This window comes from Alligator mississippiensis, chromosome 4 (genome assembly GCF_030867095.1).
Source record: "Alligator mississippiensis isolate rAllMis1 chromosome 4, rAllMis1, whole genome shotgun sequence".
NCBI classification, from domain to species: Eukaryota; Metazoa; Chordata; order Crocodylia; family Alligatoridae; genus Alligator; species Alligator mississippiensis.
The window spans coordinates 92857045-92879737 of NC_081827.1; the positions used below are offsets into that span (position 1 = coordinate 92857045).

Below are 22693 nucleotides of genomic sequence, written 5' to 3' on the forward strand. Positions count from 1 at the left end.
CTTGGGCTGGATGGCATGGCTCTTGCAGGTCAGAGTACCCCGATGTAGAGAATAACTCCTGTCAAGAGCCTTTGCTGCTTCTCGCACATGCTCTGTGCCAAAACTGAAACCACCCCACTGTAGATCTCTGCACAGCTGGGAGGGTGGGGGGTGCTGACCTTTCATTGACTTTCAAGTAATTTTCTATTAGCAACACTTGTGTGCCTTTAAATCTCAGTTTTGGAAGGGATGCAAAATCTGATCCACCTGCCCTTTACAATTACACTCTTGGAATAATAAAACACAGGCCTATAAATAATATAAATAGGCACAAATAGCCCCCAAACCTTCTAACATGCATCCTGGTAAGGGCACACAGAGAAAGAATATACAAATGACCATCATAGAACATAGTCATAGCCAAACATGCATAACAGAAGCAGTGTTACGTCTATATACTAAATGCAATGAGAAAATAGTGTGATTTTTTTTTTCTTTTTAATATATAAATTGAAGCAGGGAAGGACTAGATATCTTTGTCAATCTGTTGTTAAGCAATAGCATGACCGAGAAGCCTTAGGAGCTCAAAAATATTACCTGTTGTACATTTCTTAATTTACCATGACATCCAGATTTTTGGATGATTGGGGGTAACTCGATGATGTAGCCTAAGTTATCTGTTCAAGCATTCTGATGTAAGGACAGTGGACAAAAGATCCATATTTAAATTTGAATAAACAAAGGAAAAAGTGGTTCTTTCCACTGAGCATATTAACTTAGAACATTTTTTTCAACAACAGTTTCTAAACAAAGCCAATTTTCTCTTGGACCAGTTGAGATAAAGACATTAAAAGCATTTATAAAAGCTGGGGTTCACTCCTACAAGAGCTGAAGTTTGAAATAAGATGTTGTTTAGTGCTTATTATTCTTGCATCCCCTTGAAGTTCAGTAAATCACTCCAGCTGAGTTTTGGCATATTCTCTTCCTGGCTGAACTTCCTGGCATTTAATGCAGTGAAGAGACAGCTGTGTTTCTCTGCTGAGGGAGAGAATATTAACCTTTCTCCTTCCAGTTGGATTTACTTAAGTGCCCTCTTAAACTTGGAGGGTTACTATACTTCCAGTTCCAAAAAAAAGATAACTGCGGGGTGAGGAGGTATATGATATGGGGGGTGGGGGGAGCAAAGATATGCCCCTGCTGTGCCATGCCCCTGCCCCTCGCTCCCAAGCCACAGCCCCCTGCCCCCCGCCCCCCAGCCTTGCTGCTGCTCCTCACTCCTGACCCACAGTACTCTGCCTCCCAGACAATGCTGGTGCCCCTCACTCCTGACCTGTAGCCCCCTGTCCCTTCTAATACCCCTCACTCCCAACCCCCAATAACCTGCCACTGCCTGTGCCCCATGCTTCCAACCCACAGTCCCCCACCCCCCTGGTGTACCTCGCTTCCAAGCCATGAGTCCCCCAGACTTGATGAAGCCCCTCACTCCCGACCCTCAGCCCCTTAACCCCCACCCCCAGCACTACTGGTTCCTCTTACTGCTAACTTGAAGCCCCCTGCTCCCCCCAGCCCTGCTCATTTCCCTCATTCCCAATCTGCAGCCCCCTGCCCATGCAGCTCCTTGTTGCCCCTGAAGAACTCCCCCACCCCCTTCCCCTGCTGGAAGAGCAGGCACCTCTGCTGCCTGCCCACCCTGCTGCAGCCCTAGCACTGGCAGGCACATATGCACACACGCATGCATGGACCTGTGGCCCCTCAGCCCTGGCCCTCCAACCCCTACTCCCCACAGACTTACCTGTCTGAAGCTGCCAGGGCCTGCACGCAGATGCACATGATGGCCCTGCCTCCAAACCGCCTTCTCCACAGCCCCAAGTAGCTCCTTGCTAGGAGTGCCAGGAAGTTGCCAGAAAAGCAGAGGCAAAGCAAAATCCCAGACATTTGCTGATATTTAAAAAAACTGCCCAGATGGAGATGGGAGGACCCAAAAAGAGGACATGTCCAGGAAAACCCAGACATATTGTACCTATATGTAAAGTAATTAACACGGCTGTTGTTTCTCACAGTTTATAGCACTTTGAAGAGCCTGTTACTGAAGGTTTCATCTTGCAGGACTTGTAATTCATAGCTTCATAGATTGTAAGGCCGGAAGGGACCTTGGAAGATCATAGATTCATAGATTGTAGAGTTGGAAGGGACCACAATGGATCATCATGTCCGACCCCCTGCCTCTGGTAGGAAAGAGGACTGAGGTCAGATGACCCCAGCCAGGTGACTATCTAGCCTCCTCTTGAAGACCTCCAAGCTAGGTGATAGCACCACCTCTCTTGGAAGCCCATTCCAGATCCTGGCCACCCTTACTGTGAAAAAATTCTTCCTAATATCTAACCTAAATCCACTCTCAACTAGTTTACACCCGTTATTCCTAGTCACTCCCTGGGGTGACTTAGTAAACAGCGCTTCCCCTATTCCCCGTTGACCTCCCCTAATAAATTTATAGGAGGCCAAAAAATCTCCCCTTGGCTGTCTCTTGTGAAGGCTGAAGAGATTCAGCTCTCTCAACCTCCCCCCATAGGGCCTATCATAAAGGCCACTAAACATGCGAGTGGCCCTCCTTTGGACCCTCTTGAGATTCCCCGCATCCCTCTTGAAGTATGGCGCCCAAAACTGGACACAGTACTCCAACTGCGGCCTGACCAGTGCTGCATAGAGGGGGAGCGTCACCTCCTTTGTTCTATTAGTCATGCACCTGCTAATGCACGACAAGGTGCGATTGGCCTTATTGATGGCCTCGTTACACTGCCAGCTCATGTTCATCTTGGAGTAGATTATGACTCCAAGATCCCTCTCTGCCTCCAAGCTGCTGAGAAGGACACCCCCAACCTATAGGTGTGCTGGGGGTTCCTCCTTTCTAGGTGGAGTACCTTACATTTATCTTTATTAAATTGCATCCTATTTCTCTTTGCCCCTTGATCCAACCTGTCCAGGTCAGCCTGAATCTTCTCCCTGCCCTCCGGTGTACTAACTTTGCCTCATAACTTGGTATCATCAGCGAACTTGGAGAGGGTGCTCTCCATCATCAGGTCCAGCCCGCTGCACCAAGCTATTTACCCATCAGTCTCCTTCAAGTGTGACTGTATTTATGTTTTTGAGGTGTCTTGTCTTCTGCAAAAGAGTCAGTTGGCAGAGATGAAACATAATATTCACTTTTCAGTAATTTTTGGCTAAGTTTTATGATTAATTGTAACATACCCTCACCCTAGATGTGGTCAGTTCTGTCTTTGAAACATGGTCCTCAGAGTATTCCCTCAGCTTCAGGGGTGCTCTACAGCCCCAAACTCCCCTCTGCTGCTTGTCCACTGAGAACAGACTGAGATGCTCTGATTCTGACCTCCCTGACTTCTGGTGCATCAGATTTATCTAGGTCTTGTCAGCTCTTAGCAGAGGGGATTTTGCCGGATAAAAGTACCACACCCTCGTTTGGTCATGTGCTCAGACATTTTAAATCTCCCTGTCCATAGAAGAGGCCTGCCTGTATGGTCAGATGCACTGAAATTGCACATATCCTTGACAATAGGCAAGTTACAAAAGGTAACAAAAGGATGTACTGTAAAAACAAGAGTAATCATGAAAAATCTGTAAGTATATGTTGATATATAGGCAGAGATCCATCCACACAAAGAAAACTGCTTATCGCTGAATTTCTCTTATTGCATATTGTCATGGGTACAGGTGAGAAAGTGCTGAATGTGGGTCTGCTGCTATTTTACTTCTGCTCACAGTTAACCTGTCTTAAGAACTGATTCATCTGCACTGATTGCTGGCAATGGGGAAGTTCTCTAATGGAACTAAAAATGTACTTGAACATGCCCCAAATCTACATTGGCACACTTATGCATACTAATATGTAGCATCACTTCTTTCCAACTTGTCTGAGGAAACAGAATGCATGTGTAAAATGTAAATTGTGAGAAGCACTTACAATGCCTATGCTCAATACATAATGCAGGACCAGAAACCCGTGAGTCCAGCTCATAGACACACAGTCCCAGAAACCTTGGATGCATTCAGTGGCCAATAAAGAAGTAGAGAGTATTTCTCTGTTCTTATCTCTTAAAGCCAATTTCTAATAATCCTGGTGACTCAAGTAATGGTTTTGAACCATGTGTACTTGATAGAAAGTTGGTTCAGACAGTTGGTTACGGAGTTTGAGGTATGCTGCTGGGAGTCCTATAGATACATATGTATGGCTGCTAGCTTTTTTTTGTCAAGCTCTCACATTGTTTAATTAGCTATTGATGTTCAGTTGTCACTTTCCTGGCTATATGAATGGTAACATCCAATGGTCTTAAAGCCTTAATGTAGTGTTTCTTTCCTAGAGCTAACCACCTCCCCCCCATCCCCCCCCCCCAAAAAAACCCAAAAAACAAAAACAAAACCCCTTCTGGGACACAGCATGTGATGTTCTGCTTAGGAAAAAAACTCACATTCTTCAATGGGAGGAGAGGAAACTTTTCCCCTGCCTTCCCAATCTGCTGCCTACAACAGAAAAACTACTTGATTTTTCCCCTTCTGAACCAAGTAGCTTTCCTAAAATCTATATAGAATTTTGCAAGCCACCAGACAGAGAGGGTCACTCTGCTGAAGACCTAGCGAGTGGAAGCAGTCTGGTGGTCCTATTTGCCAACTCATGCCCCAGAAAGGATGATTTAGGATCACCAGGTATTTAGTACTGTGTCAATATTCCACCAGGTTTTTTTTAATTGCCTAATTAGCTGGTGCCCTGACATTACCAGCCAATTGGAGGCATTGTGTGCTTGCAGGAAAGACACTGGTGCCTTGATCCCACAGCCGAGGACAATACACTGTTTACCAAGAAATTGTTCAAAGGTTTAAAGTGCATTGAATGTTTTCAATCGTGGCAATTACACTTCCAAGTATATGTTTTCTGAAGAGGTCTAATGGATGGTGCAGTGAACTTTGGGTGAGAGGGGGGTTAAGTTTATTGCACAGGCCTTTGGTCACATGCAAGTTTCTGAACTGTACTAACAATAAACTCCAAAACTTAGATAATTTTCCCTTGATTTCAAATGGTGCAGGATTGGGTCTTTTTACTGTGCTGTTTATTCTAAAAGGTACATCTCTAGCCTGCCCTTATTTTGTCTCTGGCCTGAGCTGGATAATCATTAAGAGCAGTTACAAGTATGCAAAAATTCTATAGTTTGGGAGAAGCAGGGGAGAGAAGACGGAACATTCAGGGGTGAATGAAGCTACTAAGGAAGGCGTGGTTCCTTTGGTAGATCTGATATATTTAATTAGACCAACTGACTACTGTAGTTGGAAAAAAAGTTCTTTGCAAGCTTTCAGGCACAAGCGCCCTTCTTCAGGCATAGGGAGTCTCTGCTGTTCTGAGATCTCCAAGGAATGAAAGAAGCTAAAAGTGTGGCAAGACATCAGTGAGACTATAAATAAGTGGAAATTAGGAAAACAATGGGTAGGGAAGGGAGAGGAGGTGGGGACCAAGGGGGAAATAATGCCAGAGGTAAGTAAGGGAGACTGCTGTAGCTGAGTTCTCCAAGGTAGAAAAGAAGTAGTCTGAAAAAGTAAATTCCTGAAAATTAGAAAGGCAAAGGGTAGCAAAGAAGGGGAGGGAAGGGGGGTGGTGAAGTGTAAATGATAAGGTCAGGCAGGTACCCGGTGAATCAGATGTCAGGGAGATTAATGTGTCATAAATCCAATGTCTATATTGAGTCCATGATTTTCTGTATCCAGTAGATTTATGAACAGAAGTGTGTAGGCTCGTCTACAAAAGGTGTTTTGTAAGTTCTGTTTGAGGATTAGAATTTAGAGATTGGAGAGGGAGTGACTGTCTTGTGAGAAGTGTGCACCCACAGGTAATTGGATATTTTTGTCTTTGATAGATTTTTGGTGTGCATTCATCTGATGTGTAATTGTTTGGTTTCTCCCACATATTTTCCATCAGGGCATTTGGTGCACTGGATGAGATACATGACATTTCTGGAGGTGCAGGTGTAAGATCCAGGAATGGTGATGGTTCTGTTGTGGAGTGTAGTTATTGTGGGGGTGTTGGAGATGTGTTGGCAGGTTTTGCATTTCGTGTTCTGGCATGGTCTGAATCCATTAGGTATGGTCTGGGTCATAGGGAGTTTGCTTCTGGTGATGAGGTTTGGTGCTTGTTTAAAGGCTAGGGTGGGTGGTTCTGGGACGATCTCTTTAAGAATTGGGTCATCTTCTAGTATGGGTTGTAATTATTTGACTATTTTCTGTGTAGGTTCCAGGGAAGGGTAGCATGTCATAACTAATGGTGTACTATTTGTGAGGATTTTTTCTTTTTGTACTGCAGCAAATCTTTGCGTGATATCTGGGTTGCTCTTTCAAAAATACGATCTATCTTTCTTGAGGAGTGTCCTTGTTAGGTGAAGGGCCTTTTGAGGTTTGTGAGGTGGTGATCACAGGTATTCTCCTTGGTGCAAACTTGGTGGTATTGGAGAGCTTGGTTGTAAATTACAGCTTTCTTGGTGTGTTTAGGGTGATTCCTGGGTTGGTGTATGTAAACTGGAATATGGTTTTGGTTCCAACACTAGAATAGTTCTGCTTATGTCTCTTGTTGTAGGGTTATAGGTCCAGATAATGGAAAGTAATGAGAGACGATTTTCCCTTATCTCTGTCTTGGATTTCCTCTGTAACATTCTTCCTTTTAAAATCATATGCCTTTTGATCCTGCATTTTCCATGATGAGTCATCCCAACTTTCTACCTTGCTCAGGTTTATAAATTACATATCTAGATATATTTATTTCTCAAATATCAAAAGAAATTTGTAAGAATGCAAAACAACCACCTGACAGTGTGATGCCTTGTACCTCCTTACTTATGACATCTATTTCTATAACTTGCCAATTGCCTGTCAACAATGATGGGCGAGGGAGGGTGGAGTGGGCGGGGATGGAGCCCCATGCCCTCACCCATCCAGGCCCGCTCCCCCCTTCCCACCTGCTGCTTGGGGTCCGGGCCTGCTCCTCTCCTCCCCCAGCCACTGCCACATCAGGCCAGGCCAGGCCCGCTGCTCCTCCCCACCACCATGGTGGGCCACCTTCTCCCTCGGCTCGGGCTCAGTTCTCCTTCCTCCCTCAGGCCCAGCCCCGCTCCTTCCCCACTTCCTGCCTCTCCCCCATGTCAGCTCCGAGCCCGCTCCTCCTGTCCCCCGCACTGCCCTGGGGTTAGCCTAGGCCTGCTGCTCCCCCTGCCATGGCAGTCCAGTTTCTCCCCAGTCTTGGCCCTGGTCCTCCCCTGCATCGGGGCCAGGCCCACTCTTCCCCACCGCCATCACGTTGGGCCATGCAGGTGATGACAATGGAAGGTGGCAGGGGCAGGCCAAGGCTAGAGCCAGTGACTTCACCCCCCCCCCGCAGCATCCTGACCCCACTCCCCCCCCCCCCACGCTACTGCCACGGTCACCTGCAAGGAGTAAGGCAGGGGGCAAGGCCAGCTCCAGTGGCCTCAACCCCTCTCTGCTCCATCGTCACCACCTGCAATGAGAAGGACAGAAGGGGCGAGGCCAGCTGGCCTCTCCTCCCCCTTCTGTCCACTCCATTGCCCCCGCCACCAGGGAGGAGGATGGGGGAGGTGCCCCCTGGGGCTGCCCAGGGTGGTAGCTGTGTGGGTTCAACCTGAGCACACAGGCAGTACCTGACAGATCCAACAGTACATGGGGCGCTGGTATCCTGGGTGTGCTCAGGGAAGCTCAGGCTTGGCGACCTTCCAGTGCCCTGTGCACTGCCCTAGTCACCTCCCCACTACATGGGACTGCCTGGGAATGGACTGGCTGCCCCAGGAAGGTGGCAGGAAGGCAGCTGGGTGTGCTGGCAACCCAGAAAAGGTGGTGGGGACAGTGCAAGGGGCACAGAAAGCCTGGAAAGCCCGAGCTTCCCCAAGCAAGCCTGGGCTTCCAGCGCCCCATGCGCTGTCCCTGCTACCTTCTCCAGATCTTATTCTAGGACTATAAGCAGATCACAAGATCAGGCTTTTGACAAAATATATATTTATATTCTTAAGCTTGTGTTTACACATGGACGGCTTTTTTGCCTTTTTGAGGGTGAGAAGTTTTGATTCCGTTGAAGTATTTGTTCAAAGGATAACTAAAAATCCTTTATTTAAAGAAATACTTTTGCAATAGAAATTTAATCACAAATGTTTTGTGGGTTTCAGTTAGTTTATATTAAAATCTCAAAATAGGGGCTTTGTACAGTGTTAGTTATGTGATAGGGAAAAAAATGAAATGTAATTAAATTTGGCAAGTAGTATTTGGGGTTGAAATTCATAACATACCACTAAATAGAATCCACTAAGGTCCTCCATGTTATAAAGGTGTAAAGTAAGGGTGGCTGAGTTGGGCCCTAAATATTTGCTATTACTCAAAAAAAAATTTTTTTTTTTTTTTTTGGAAGGAAGGCTCCTGCTATGTATTGCATGCAAATCCAGTTGAGATTGACTCCCCCTCTCCTTCCTCACAGATCAAGCTAGTAGATGATAAACTAGGCAGTTTAGTGTGTGTGGGGGGGATGTGGTTGGGGGAACACTGAACCTCCAAATCAGGGTGAACTGAGCAACATCCTGTGATCATAGGCAGTGGGAGAAATGATTTTGGGGGGCTGAGCATGCATGTGCATGTGAGCACCCCCCCCACTGAATGGGAAAGTCTGTGGGGGAAGGGGAGGGAGTAGGGGAAAGGGCCATGAGGGGAAGAGCAGAGTCAGGCCCGGGATAGGGGCCATGGCCCGCTACGCCTGTGCAGTTTCCCCTTGCCCTGTGCCCTGGGTGGTTGCCCTGGACTGGCAGGCCTTGATAATTTGCCACCCCACAGCCCTGCACTGACCCCAGCTGCCTCCCTGCACCGCCTGGGGGGGCCTGGAGCTGGGGGCCAAAACAGGGCCAACCTCAGCTGGACTGCCAGGCTGGAGGGGACAGCGCCTGCAGAACCCCTGCACCTGTCCCACATCATCCCTGAGAACAGCCCAGCACAGCCCAACGACTCTCCAGAGGCACAGCACTGGGCAGCCAATGGGGGGGACACATGGCCTCCTGATATTTGCATGGGGCAAGGGCGGACTGCAGCTGTGGGCTGGGCTCAGCCTCTGCTCCCTGCCTGCATGCCTCGCTGCTGCCTTTGAAATCAGTGCAGCTCCATGTGTGTCTGCTGCTGGGCGGGCTGGACAGCGAGGCACAAGGCGCCATGCTATGCTGCTTTCAAAGGCGGCAGCGAGGCATGCAGGCAAAACCCAGTCCATAGCTGAAGCCTGCCCTTGCCTCTTGCACAGATTCGGGGCCACGTGCCCTCCACCTTGGCTCCCTGATGCCCCGCCTCAGAAGGAGCTGCTGGGCTCTGATTGCCCCGTGACCCAGCCCGGCTGGGGCCCCATTCACCGTGAATGGGACCCCAGCTGGGCTAGTGTGTAGGACACAGTGTCCAGGCTCATGGTGTGGGGGAGCCAAGGAGAGGAAACGTACCCCCTTTCTCCCAGCTCCCCTGTGGTGCGCAAAGTGACAGGAGCTACCTGCCCACACCCCTGGATGAGCTGCCAGGCTCTGATTGCCCCATGACCCAGCCCAGCCGGGGTCCCATTCCCCATGAATGGGGCCCCGGCTGGGCCGAGTCATGGGGCAATCCCCATAGTGCAGCAGGGAGCAGGGCAGGGGCAAATGATTCACTCCTGCCCCTACCCCACTCTCTCCTGCACTGTGGGGGTTTCTATCTGCCCCCCTCCCCGCAAGCCCAGGGAGGAGACTTAAAGAAACTTACCTGCCAGTTGAGCTGGCTGTGATCCTGGCTGCACAGTGTGTGTCTGGGCTGCCCTGGGACCCTACCTGCTGCCTTGTGTTTGGGGGAGGTTGAGCCCTGTTAGCCCCCCCACTTTTCATCGCCTATGCCTGTGATCCTAAGGCATCATGTGGGCTGCAGACCTTTGAATTTTACAGCCTGAGTGGGCCCCTGAACATTTCAAGATTCGGGAGGTGACCTGCACAGCAGAGCCCAGGTGACATGGAAGCAGAGGCCCCAAGCCTCTGAAGTCAGAGCAAGAACCATGCACCAAGAACTGCATCCTCACACATCTGCTGCTGCTTCCATCTGTCTATCCACCCACCCTCTTGCAGCCAGATGATCATCTACATATGGGTAACATCATGGGCTATAGATGAACTGAGCCTATCCACCCCCAAATGTGGGGACACAAGTGGCATTTTGGGGAAATAAAAGATCTCATCACCATCTGGGCTGAGAAACAAATCCAGCACCAGCTCCAGATAGGGAATTGAATCAGAGATATCTTCAAGCACATTCATTGCCCACCAGATGCAGGGGAGGGATCACAACAGAGACTGAGCAATGACTCACCAAGACCACGTTGATAAGGAGACATTACCACATGCTTGACACTAGAAAGTGGTCTGGGAGCTGGGGGCAGACCATGTCATTCTATGAGGACCTGTCCTGTATCCTAACCAAGAACAGGGCAGACGCACTCCCCACCACCCCCTCCTGACCCACAAGATCAGGGGTGTTTCAGAAGAATTCCCCACGGGGACCATGCTGGAGGAGGAAGAGATAGAGGGAGGCCCCATGACCCTATTCCTCACACATCTCTGTGCTCTTCCCAGAGGCACAGAGAACATGCCAACCCCCGCCCCCCTGTACCAGTGCAGTGGCTGCTGTGCTGGCACAATCCACAAGACCTGCAGCCAGTTCTCCTGGTACTTCAGGCCACACGTGTGGATGCTGTGCAATCTGTCATGGTAAATTTTACCCCATCTCCACATGACTGTGACAGGAACCCAGGCCCCAGGAGAAATGCAGAACCCCCAGAGTGGGGGAGGAAGGAGCAGCGAGGAGAGCCAAAGCCACCACAGGCCACCCACTCTGGTCATAGCCCTCTCTCAGGCCATTATGGCTGAGAAACCCACCAAGGGGTTGGGGCTGGGAATGCTGGGGTTTAGCAGGGAGGGTGAATTGATTACTTTTGCCCCACCTGTGCCTAAGCCTGGAGCCTAGCCAGGGATCATAAATCAATGGGATCATAAATCTTTATAATTGACATGTGCTTGCCATTTCTTTCAGGACCATGCTGTGTTCCATGGGAGATTCAAGCCTAAGATACCCCAAGCGCTTGCACGGAAAAAAATTCTGCCCTTGTCAAAAAAAACCCAGACCTCCCTTCTTCCCTCCCTCCATCTGTGGATGTATGACAAGGTGTGGTTAGCCTTACTGACTGCGTCCTCACATTGGCAGCCCATGTTCATCTTGGAATCAATAAAGACTCCCAAGATCCTTTTCTGCCTCTGTGCTGATGAGAAGGGAGTTCCCCAGCCTGTAGGTATGCTGCTGGTTCTTTCTCCCTAGGTGCAGTACCTTGCTCTTGTCAGTATTGAAACCCATCCTATTCTCATCCACCCACCCCTGTAACCTGTCCAGATCTAGTTGTAGCTTGTCCCTCCCTTCTAGTGTGCCCACCTCTCCCCACATCTTAGTGTCATCCATGAATTGGAACAAGGGGCTTTTCACCCCTTTGTCCAAGTCACTGATGAAGATATTAAACAGTGCGGGCCCAAGGACTGAGCCCTGGGGGACCCCACTGCCCACATCCCTTCAGGTCGAAAATGACCTGTCCACCACCATTCTCTGACTGTGGCCCTCCAGTGAATTTGTGACCCATCTGACCATGTAGGTATTGACACCACAGTCGCCTAATTTTTCAATGAGAATGGGGTGAGAGACAGTGTCGAAGGCCTTCCTAAAGTCCAGAAAGACTATGTCTACCACAACACCTGTGTCCAAGGATTTTGTGACCTGGTCGTAGAAGGCATGCAGATTGGTCTGGCAGGATGTGTCCCATATGAACCCATGTTGTTTGCCCCTGTGCATAATCTCCCCTGCTGGTCCCTCGCAGAGGTGCTCCTGGATAATTTTCTCAAAGAGCTTCCCCAGGACTGAGGTAAGACTAATGGGCCTATAGTTTCCCAGGTCCTCCTTCCTCTCCTTTTTGAAAATGGGGACCACATTGGCCCTTTTCCAGTCCTCTGGCACCTGGCCAGAGCACCATGAGCACTCATAAAGCCGTGCCAGGGGTCCCGCAATAACCTCTGCCAATTCCCTCAGCACCCTGGGGCAATTCCCTCAGCACCCTGTGGTGGAGATCATCTGGACCTGCTGATTTGAACACATCCAGCCCCACCAGAAGTTCCCTAACTAGGTCCTCTCTGACCCTAGGTGTGACAGTGACTCTCCTGAGTCCATCCGGAATCCTGTTGTGGGGATTGTCCTAGTCCCTGCTCAGAAAAATGGAGGCAAAGAATTTGTTAAAAAGGTTGACTTTATCATCTGGTGCAACCACCAGATTGCCAAGCGTGTCCTGCAGGGGCCCCATGTTACCCAATTCTTTCTTTTTACTCCCTATGTATTTAAAAAAGGACTTCTTGTTATCTTTGATTTTTGATTGCTCGTCCTAGTTCTGTCTCCACCTTAGCCTTCCTAATAGCTCCTCTACAGTCTTGAGCAATGGAGGTATAATCCTGCTTGGTGATGGGCCCTCCCTTCCATCAGGTGTACACCTCCTTTTTAGCTTTCAGATGTTCCTGAATGCCTTTGGTGAGCCATGGGGGCTTTTGAGCACTCTTGCTCCCTTTGACTTCCATTGGGACTGTCTCCCTTTGGGCTCGGAGGATCATCTCCTTAAGAAGCGACCACTCGTCTTGGACTCCCAACTCCCCCACCCTCTGGGACCTCAGTGCCTCTCTGACTAATCTCCTTAACTCATTGAAATTGGCTCTCCTGAAATCAAGGGCTGCTGCCTTGCTGCAGGCCTTTGACACCCTGTTCTGGATGGTGAATTCCAGTAGGTGATGATTGCTATCGCCCAAGTGGTTGAGAACCTGCAGTCCCCTCACCAGATCATCGCCTGTGGCCAGGTCCAGGTCCAGGTCCAGGTCCAGCAAGGCATTTCCCCTGGTGGGACTGTGCACCTCCTGGGTTAGGTGGAGGTCCTGTATCTTGGCTAGGAACCCACATGAGCAGTCACACCTGTCTGACTGCTCCTCCCAGCAGATATCTGGGTAGTTTAGGTCACCCATGATGACCACGTCCCTTGACATAACTGCCTCTGCAAGCTGACCTGAGAATTCCTGGTCCAGCTGTTCCCCCTGGTTGGGTGGTTGATAGTAGACACCCACTGTTAAGTCCCTTTCCCCCCAGCCCCCTTGTATTCTAACCCAGAGCACTTCAGTCTGCCCCTTCTCTGACCCCACGCTGTTTGTTGAGGACGTGTGTTGCTCTTTGACGTACAGCGCCACACCCCCACCTTACCTCCTCATTCTATCCCTCCTGAACAGTCTGTAGCCCTTGATGTTTACCGCCCAATCATGGGTTGAATCCCACCAGGTTTCAGTGAGTCCCACTGGTTGCTGGAGTAGCTTCTGGCAGCAGAGACCTATGGCTCCAGCTTGTGCACCCCTCCTCTGGGAGGCCTGGGGGAAGCTGTTCCACTCCCCATGGTCCCACTCCTAGCCTGGGTCCCATTGTAGGGGAGCAGAACACCCTTGGCAGGGATAGGAAGCCCCCCAGCTTGGGCCAGCTGTCTGACATGAGCCCCAGGCCTCTGTGAGGGCTACAGGTCCATGCTCCTTGAAGGCGGAGATGGCCCTCAGGGGCTGAGGGGACAGCAGTCCCATGTGGGAGGGCCAACAGTTTTTGGCACCTGCTTCAGCAATGCATCCTGGGCTGCAGCTGTCTCAGACAGACATTGGGTATGGGATCATGCAGCTGTCCAGCTCCTTCATGGAGAAGTTCCTTGCCTTAACTCTGTACCCCCGAAAGCAAGGTGCAAGGTTAAAAGCCCTGCACCCCATGCCTCCATGCTAAGGTTTCATGTTTGTTCAGTTCAGGCCCTACAGCATTCCCCCTAATCCCAAACCTCCTTCCAGGTTCTGTCTCCCTGTACGTAACCCCTACCCTCACCCCATCTCATTGCTGGCCAAAGATTTGCTGTTTTTATTAATTCAGAGGAGGGGCCAAGCTGAGACATGGACAATGTTCAAAATGTTTTCGTTATTAAACACAGGAAAAGTTTGGCAACCTCAACGTTTTAAATGGAGGCATGTGTCTTTCTCACACTGCATTCCCCCATACCTTAGTGTGTGCCCTGGGGAAGCGGGGGTTAAGAAGGGAGAGGGTGTTTGTGCCCGAAAGCTTGCAAAGAACCATTTTTCCAACTAACAAACACCCTTCTTTAGGCATAGAGATTCTGGCTTCCCTTGCAGAAAAAGTGACATCTTTCAGTAGGCTTCTCCTAAATTTGAGCAGCGATTTGAAGATGAGATTTCATCCTTCTGCAATCACTGAATTCCGGCTCTTTGTAGTCAGTAAAAGTAAGATAGGAGTTGAGGCTTTAATATCTGTTGTAGTTTGGATATTAAAATTTATCATAGCCTGAGAAACTATAGTTATTTCTCAGAACTTTCTTTCTTAGGTAAAGTTATTGAGAAAATCCATTATTCAATTAAAAACTCTAAATAAAAGATGTGTTCTGTGAAGTCTCATAAGGAGAGGATTTTCTGTAAGCATAAGCTAAAATTCTAAAAAATCTACAGCCATATTGTTTGCTAAAGGACATTGATGTTTTTTGAGGAGATTTGCTGGAAGTTAAAATGCAAGATTTTAGTCTACATGTATGAGACATTATAGGTTTGTCTTAACACCCTCCTCAGAATTAGTTGTCAGCAGGTAAGCACTTTAGTTTGTTGGGCCTTGAGAGGGAAAATAAAAAATACAATACCATTTTAAAATGCACAACTTGATATGAATATTGGAGGGCAAAGTTACGATCTTTCATTATTCTCAAGACTCCCCTGCCTCATTGCCTTTCCTTTTTCAGGCATTTGATGTGTTCTCCTTTCCTTTTTTTCTCAATCTTCTACATTAACTGTTCAAACAACATTGTTGACAGAGCTGGAAATATTCTGTAGAATCTCACTCAGGCAGTGGGCTTTCACATAGTGCTTTTACTTGCTGCTCTTTTTTTTAATGCTCTAGGGATGAACAGCCCCCTCTAGTGATATCTGTGTGACAAGCTTTCAGTGATAAGATTAATTAGCAAAAAACAAATTTTCCTTTCATTCTGTAAGAATAAAGAAACATATGGCAGGACACCATTGGAAGCGAAGAGGAGGTATAAATGTCACCTAGGAAACATATACTTTTAAAAAGCTTCAAAGCATTTTGAAAGCTAAGATGCTTTAGCTGGCATATGCTCTTCCCTTGTCAATTCCAAAATCTCTGCTTCAGAAGACTATTTTTAATGTAGATTTTTCTTTTTTTTTTCTTTTAGCTTCATAACCCAGTTAATAATTATGCTGCAGACCATGGATATTAAACTGGAGAGATTTCACTTTGTAGAAAGCAATCTAGTCTGATTTCTGTAATAACATGTCATTCTATATGCAAGATACCAATGATACCAGCCATGGTTCTGTTTTCTGTATATTCCATTGAGCACTGTTGTTGCCTTTTGTTCCTAAAGTATATATGCATGAAACCAAAGGAATGATGAGACAAAATAACGTTGCCTAACATAAGAGCCCAGTCTGTTAGAAAAATGGAATCATTGTGCATAAATTAATATGTCATTTATTATCTAATATTTGGTTTGCAAGAGTACATATAAATATAAGCTTCATTAAAGTTAGTATCCCATTAAGCTAAGCAGGAAGAAATGCATGAGAAGACTGAATTAAAATCTTTATAATAAAGTTTACATATAGCTTCATCTGTTCATCATTCTAGCTACAATAAACTGTCTAATTTCTCACAGCGTTGTAGCAAAGATTAATCTTGAGACATTTGGAGGAGGACATTTTCCACACTGATAATTCAAATAGTTCTGGAGGATGCATACTTTCTCTTGCTTTAAACTTGTGTATCACAGGCAATGTATTTGATCTCTAAAGAATTAATAAGAAATATCAACTTTTATATATTATTTTAGTTTTTTAAATAAAAATAAAAAATCTCTTTAAAAAAGAATAGAAAACTGTCTTTGACTAAGAATGGACCATTTGCTTAACACATGTTTTAAATAAGAAGAAAAAATTAACTGCAGAGGCTAGTATTGATTAACTCTGAAATGAGTTTTTAATATGCTCAGCAAGTTAAATGAAGTGACTGGTCATTATGATGCTTATAATATTTAAGATAAAAATCACTGAGAGGCAATCACTTGTGAAAGAATATACCTGGGAAATTGAAAAAGGAAATAATCATTCATTGCAGAAAGACCAAAATATACTTTTGACCAGAAAAAATGGGTGGAGTTATGATATGTGTCTCTTTCATTACAGACTACATGGAAACAGGAAATGCATCTGTTTCAGAGGAACCCATGCAGGAATGTCCACTGTCAGAACATCAGTCTTGCATTTTATCCCCAGAAGTTTCTCCATCCCAAAGGACTAAAAGTAAATATAACCATTTTATGACTGGAGAAGCTTTGCCAAAGGTTCTAATACTGTAATTTATTCTTGTAGTAATATATTTACAGAAATATAAATTGGGAAGAGAAGAAATAAAAGGGAATATTGAAGTAAAAAAGTTAGTGCTTAGGAAGATTAATAAGCTGGGTGCTACCCCTCAGAAGAGGTATCAGTTTATTTTCTAATATGCACTGTAATATGTGTTATGTAGGAAGGAACTGAAATGAGTTCTTACAAATGAAGAGCTATTAATGAATCATGCATTCAGTCTTTGGGCTGGAGCCATATACCACACGTGGTATGCCCCAAATCGACCCATATGCTGCATACGGTGAGCACTTGTCCGAGCCCAACAAGCTGCATATGAGATGTGGGGCTGGTTTGATGTGTGCTGCATGAAGCCAGATTGCCAGTAAAAACCCAGAGTAAAAATGGATGTCAGTAAAGTCAGTAAAAAAATAAATTACCTATCAGTAAAAACACTAAGCAGCTGCAGCTTGATTGAAGCTCTGATAGACAGAGCACAGCAGCATCGCCTGATGTCTGAGTGGGAGCATAGCACCCTGCAGGAAATGTTCTCTTAACCAAGTGCTGCTGCTGCTGCTGTTGCTGTATCCCAGACTGTCTATAATACCGCTGGGCTGCAGGTAGGTTTATTTGGAGGTCCATGCTGGGACAAGGGGAGTGGGGCTGGTAAGGTTGGTAGGTGGGCTGGGTGGGGGAGCAGCATGGTATAATGGGAGCATCAGGGTGTGGGGATGAGTAGGGGTTTTTGGTGGGTGGTTGAGGGCAGCACAGTGTAAAACTATTCTTGCAATCAAGGAGAGTTGTCAACCCAAAAAATGTTTTTACAGCAAACTTCTTGCTGATTAAACTTTTTTACTTCTTTTTACTATAGTGTGCATTAAACCCCTAAAGTTGAGCTCAGCTTTTCTAACTGGGGTCTGGTAGCAGGGCAGGACCTGGCATAAGACTTTTATTTACATTACGTTAAATGTGCATCACTAAAAACATGTCAGTAAAAAAGTTTGTCAGTAAAGAACTTACAGATTGTCAGTAAAAAACTTCTCTTGCATTGGCAGCCCTGCACGTAGCACACAGGGCTGGGGCTGGGACATACACTGCACATGTTGTACAGGGCAGTATGGGGTACATGTTGCAGGAGGTGTGCAGTGCTTGTTTGGGGACCAGATGACTTTGACGATCCTGCTGTAGAAGTTTCCCACAACTTTGGGAAAAGCACTAGACTCTGTCAACACAGGAAGAAATATCCCCTTGCTCCCTGAAAAGTAAGGATTTCACTTTTCATTTCAGTTACTTTTTTTGCTTGCAAAAAAGCTGCTTCTATTAGAAAACTAAACTTGCTTCTGAGAGCCACATTTTGATGCCTTTAGTCACGCTGGTTAGAACCTTATGCCACAAATAACCCAATTGACTTCAGTAGAGGCATTAGACTAATAGGATTTTTTTCAATAAGAGTATTGGATCTGTCCTGCAACAACAAACTAAATATTTTAAGAATAAATTCTCCTTATTTGGTAATGGTGACAAATCTTCTGTTTATTCTTTCCACATCCAGGGTATGCATATGGGGTAAAAAAAGAAAAGTTTTGTTTGGTTGGTTTTACTTTCAGTGGACTTTCTTTAAAAAAAAAAAAGACGTTTTAAAATAGCCTTTAATATTGTTTACTCTAACTTTCAATTTCTATTTCTTCTAATATTTATTTTTATTAATCATTATTTTCTAAATAGAAGACTAAATACAAAGCATTATGTAAAAATCTTGTTTTTAAACCATGTTCTAGTTATGATTATTTGCAAAATTCCCACTGACTTCCAATATTCAAAACCTCAATTGAAGTCTTAAATATAGAAAGTCCATTGTTTTAGGTTGTTTTTTTTTAATTGATTGGATTCCATTGCTGGTTTTGAAACACTCAGCCATGACGATGAATATTTTTTTAATATTCTTAAATATTATCCTTAGACCTAGATCTTACTACTTATGTCTACAGGCACAGAGGACAATGCAAAGCTGCACCAGAAACACAGATATTAAACTGAGACACAATCATATCTGAGACTTCATTGTACATTCTTTGTGTGCATAATCTACTCAGTCCCTTAGGAGAGATTAGATTTCTTTCCCTCAGTGTGTTGGCGGAACAGCACACTGCACTTTCATTCTGTAGAGTGAAAGAAAGTGCAGAAGTGCTTCCTTTTCAGCCTCTTGCTCCCCAAAGGAAAAGGGGAGTCACTGTATTAGCTAGACTGCAGGGACTCCTACTGTTGGAGAACCCAATATACTTGAACAAGATGAGATAGTTTCTTGTGTTCCTGCTGTGCTCCCTTAGTGTAGTCACTACCTCTTTCATGACTGATTCTGACTTACTCATACTGAATAGCACTGTACTTTATCTATAAAGGCGCCACTAGTGTTAATGGGGCTGCTTGCAGAATGAGGTACATATTCATTGGGATGCATGTATTAGAGTCTGGCCCATAATTAAATTTAGAAACATATGACACCAGTTGCTTTAGCACTTGGGTACCTTTTATCATGAGATTTAGCCATTAACAAAGGAATAACATCTTCAGAATAATAGTTAACATGTTAATCAGAGCAGACATGTGATGTGTAGAAGGGCTCTGAGAGTCGCAATCTATTCTGGACCATAAGGCATACAATTAAAGAAATAGTCCATGTTATTAAAAAGTTTGTAGAAATAAAATATCCTTTGAATTCTAATTCATGATTGTATTTTATTTACCTTTTTAAAGGTGAAGCTGTGACTGGAGAGTTATCAAAGCTCTTAAATGAAATCAAGCTATGCCAAGAAAAGGAATATTCTTTTGAAGATTTGTCACATACAATATCAGACCATTTTCTGGACAATTTTAGTAAGATAGAAGAAGAAGAACTTGTGACCAGTGGAAGCCAAACAAAACTTAATATAGTAAGTATGATGGGACACAGATAACTTTTATATTTTACATTGCTTCTTGTACATTCATTAGATTAATATAGCAAAATTGATATGAACTGCAGTCTGAAAAATAATATAGAGTATGCTTGTTACAGATAGAAGGGATAAGTATGAACCCTTATGTATTCAGGTGTGCAGTTATTTACCTGAATGACTACATTGACTTTAGTGGCACCATTGTGTGAGAAACTACTCATGAATAGGAGTAAAAAATTTACTTTCTAGTCCATAGGGAGGAGGGAGCCACCTAGAGGTAGCCAAACAAATACAAAACTTTCGTGAGGTGTTGGGTTTAGGCACCTGATTTAGGTCTTTCCCAAGATCTCTCTTCAGATTTGAGATCTACAGCATAGAACATATTCTTTATTCTCTTGAAAATAGCAACCTACATCCATTCTTTGAAAATAATTTGTCTCTTATCCCTCTCCCTCTCCCCCTCTCTTTTATCTCTTTCTGGGGTGAATAATACCTTTTATACAATAAAATTCAATAAAATAAGTACAATACAAAACACTGAGAGCACTCACCCAGGAAGAGGAACAATTTGGTTCAAGTTCCTTCTCTTCCTAAGGGAAGTTTAAACAAACATTTCTTACCTTCCAGGAAATTGTCTTCTATTGTCATCTCCTAGGATGGTTTATGCAGCTGCAGTTGGTTCCAACCCGACATTTTCTAACTTGCAGGAGAGTACTGAAACTATTAGGATTTAGGCTAGTCTGCATGGGGACATTTTTTAGTCCTGTTAAAGTTATGCCCCTGTTCAGTAAAGAATCCAAGATATAGGAGGCTGGACAGAGAGAGAGCCCAGAAGGAGGAGCATGATTCTGTAATCTGGTGATTAGGACACTCACCTTACTGTTACCTTAATATTAAGATATATTATTATAAACTGTGATATTAAGCTATAATATTAGTCCTTTAATGTGAGTTTAGAAGTTAAATTCTTTATTGTTTGTGAAAGGATCGGGTAGTATGGTAAATATAGCATCAAAGTGCCCACAGATAGATTAATACTTTTCTATACGGTGCAAGGTTTGGGTGGTATTCAGTAGTTAAAGTCTGGCCACATATTGAATGAGGAAGCTAAAAAGATTAATTACCCAAACACTTAATGAATTCAGCAGAAGTTCTATGGAAAATGGTATGGGATTTTTTCTTGGAGTGTTGCACGGTTGGACTTGGAAGGCAAAATACTAGCTAAGTGCTTTGTGCAGACATGTAAGTCTATATCACAGCTGTGGTATAAGTGTTTGGTATCTACCAAAAATATTCAGTAAAACAGGTATAATTGTTTAGTAGAAAGAATGAAAGGAGCCCTGCACTGGCACTGGAAAATGCAGCAAGGAAATTTGTAGTAAACGACTGTGGGACAAATACTTCACTTTATACAAGCCTAAATAAACAGACTTTTCATATACAAGCATGTTTGCTCTCAGAGACTGCCTTTGATAATGTCATTTTCTAATTTCTGGTGTTTTACTTTAGCTAAGAAGCAGCATAATTTTAAAAATATTTATTTTCCAATAGATGGCAGTCTGGCTCAGTAATTTAAAGAACAAAAGCAGCCATCTTATGTAAGATTTTTTTGTTTATTTATTTATTTGTTTTGCACCTCTGTGTTAGAGTGGTAGTTTTTAACTGAGGTTCAGTGCATGGTGCTTAAAAATACATTTTTTAAAAAGAGAAACTCTATTTACATAGTCAAAATGGGTGGTATCCATCTATATCTATATATATTTATAGCAATATATAAGTAAATAAGCAGCAAAATAAAATGGTAGAGCCAAATATAGAGGCATAGTAATAATGTGGAGGAGGTTACGTGTCAGTAAGTGGATGTTCAGGGAATCTATATGAAGCTAAAGGAGGCTAAGAAAATGTAAGTGGGTGTGCATTACATGACAGGGAGCCAAAATAAAGAGGTGCAGCAGGGAGGATCAATAGACAAATGCACTTTAATTTACATGTACAGGGGATCTACTTTAGCTTATACTTTGTTCCAGGTCCCTTGCATATACATTACTTCAAGGTAAAGTTCCCTTTTCTCAAACCTGTAATTTGTAACTTACATCACTAAAAATTTTTTGCAGGCTTGATATTCCCATATACATTTTTATGCAAGTTTATTGTAAAGTCCGTGTTCAAATCATAAATGTTCACTGTTTATAATAATGGATGTGTTTAGTAACATTGCTATACAGGAAACCCTCACTATTCTTGAACTCCGGGTTCACAGATTCAAATATTCGCAGGGGAGCCCAGAGCCGGGAGGTGGGTGGAGAGTGAGCACTGGGGACGTGGAGGGAGGTGGTGGCAACATCTTCTCACCTGGAGGCAGCCATGGTGGGACTCGATTGGGGGAGAAGGGGTCAGTCCCCAGATGCTGGAGGGGAGCCCCAGGGATGTAGAGAGAGGCAGTGGCAGCATCTTCTCCGGTGCCACTGCTGGAGGCAGCCGTGGCAGTGCTCTGAGCAGTTGCAGCGGCGCTCAGGGGGAAGGGGTTGGTCCCCAAGTGATGCAGAGGAGCCGGGGTAGCTGTGGGGCCCCGTCAGTATTCACGGATTTTGCTATTCACAGGGATCTCCAGAACGTATCCTCCACGAGTGGCAAAGGGTCTCCTGTATGAGTAAAAGCAGAGAAAAGGAAGGAATGGAGAACCACTGTTATTATGTTTGAGCCAGAAGAAAACCTACAGTACCTCTGATCAACATACAGTAAAAGCCCTGTTATCTGGCATTTTACTAACTGGTGTTTCTGTTAACTGGAATTTCCATTTGGCTGGCTGGATGTTGTGGGGGGAGATCACATGCGGCAGTGGCTGCCGCCACGCCCCCACTCCCTGCTCTGTGTGTGGCTGCTGCACCCCCCCCCCAATGTTTGGCCAGAAACCCCTGTGCCTCAGGTAACTGGCATTTTTAGATTATTGGCACCCTCCCATTCCCCACTCATGCTGGAAAACAGGGCTTTTACTGTATATCTTTTTATTTGATATGGATGGACTATGGAATCTCTTGATTTGCAATATAAAAACACAGCATCCCGAAAACTGAGAAAATCAAGAGATAACTCACCCTCATGCATGCATAAGATTTGCATCCTGCACACGTGCACTTCAATCCTTTTCTTTCATAAAAGTGATTTTTGTACTTCAATTACCATACTTAACAAAAATATGTCAATTCCTAAAGAGGGAAATTG

The 22693-nt window shown here is 45.0% G+C and overlaps 1 protein-coding gene across 12 annotated transcripts in view; it reads left to right on the top strand.

Moving 5' to 3' along the window:
• The window catches only part of ANKS1B (ankyrin repeat and sterile alpha motif domain containing 1B), an 870204-nt gene that overhangs the window by 163776 nt on the left and 683735 nt on the right, over window positions 1-22693 (top strand). For all 12 annotated transcript variants that reach the window (XM_059726322.1, XM_059726321.1, XM_019480905.2 and 9 more), the window contains 2 exons: window positions 16377-16493; window positions 19290-19465. In XM_059726322.1, coding sequence (XP_059582305.1) covers window positions 16377-16493; window positions 19290-19465 — 293 coding nt within the window. The remainder of the gene's footprint in view (window positions 1-16376; window positions 16494-19289; window positions 19466-22693) is intronic.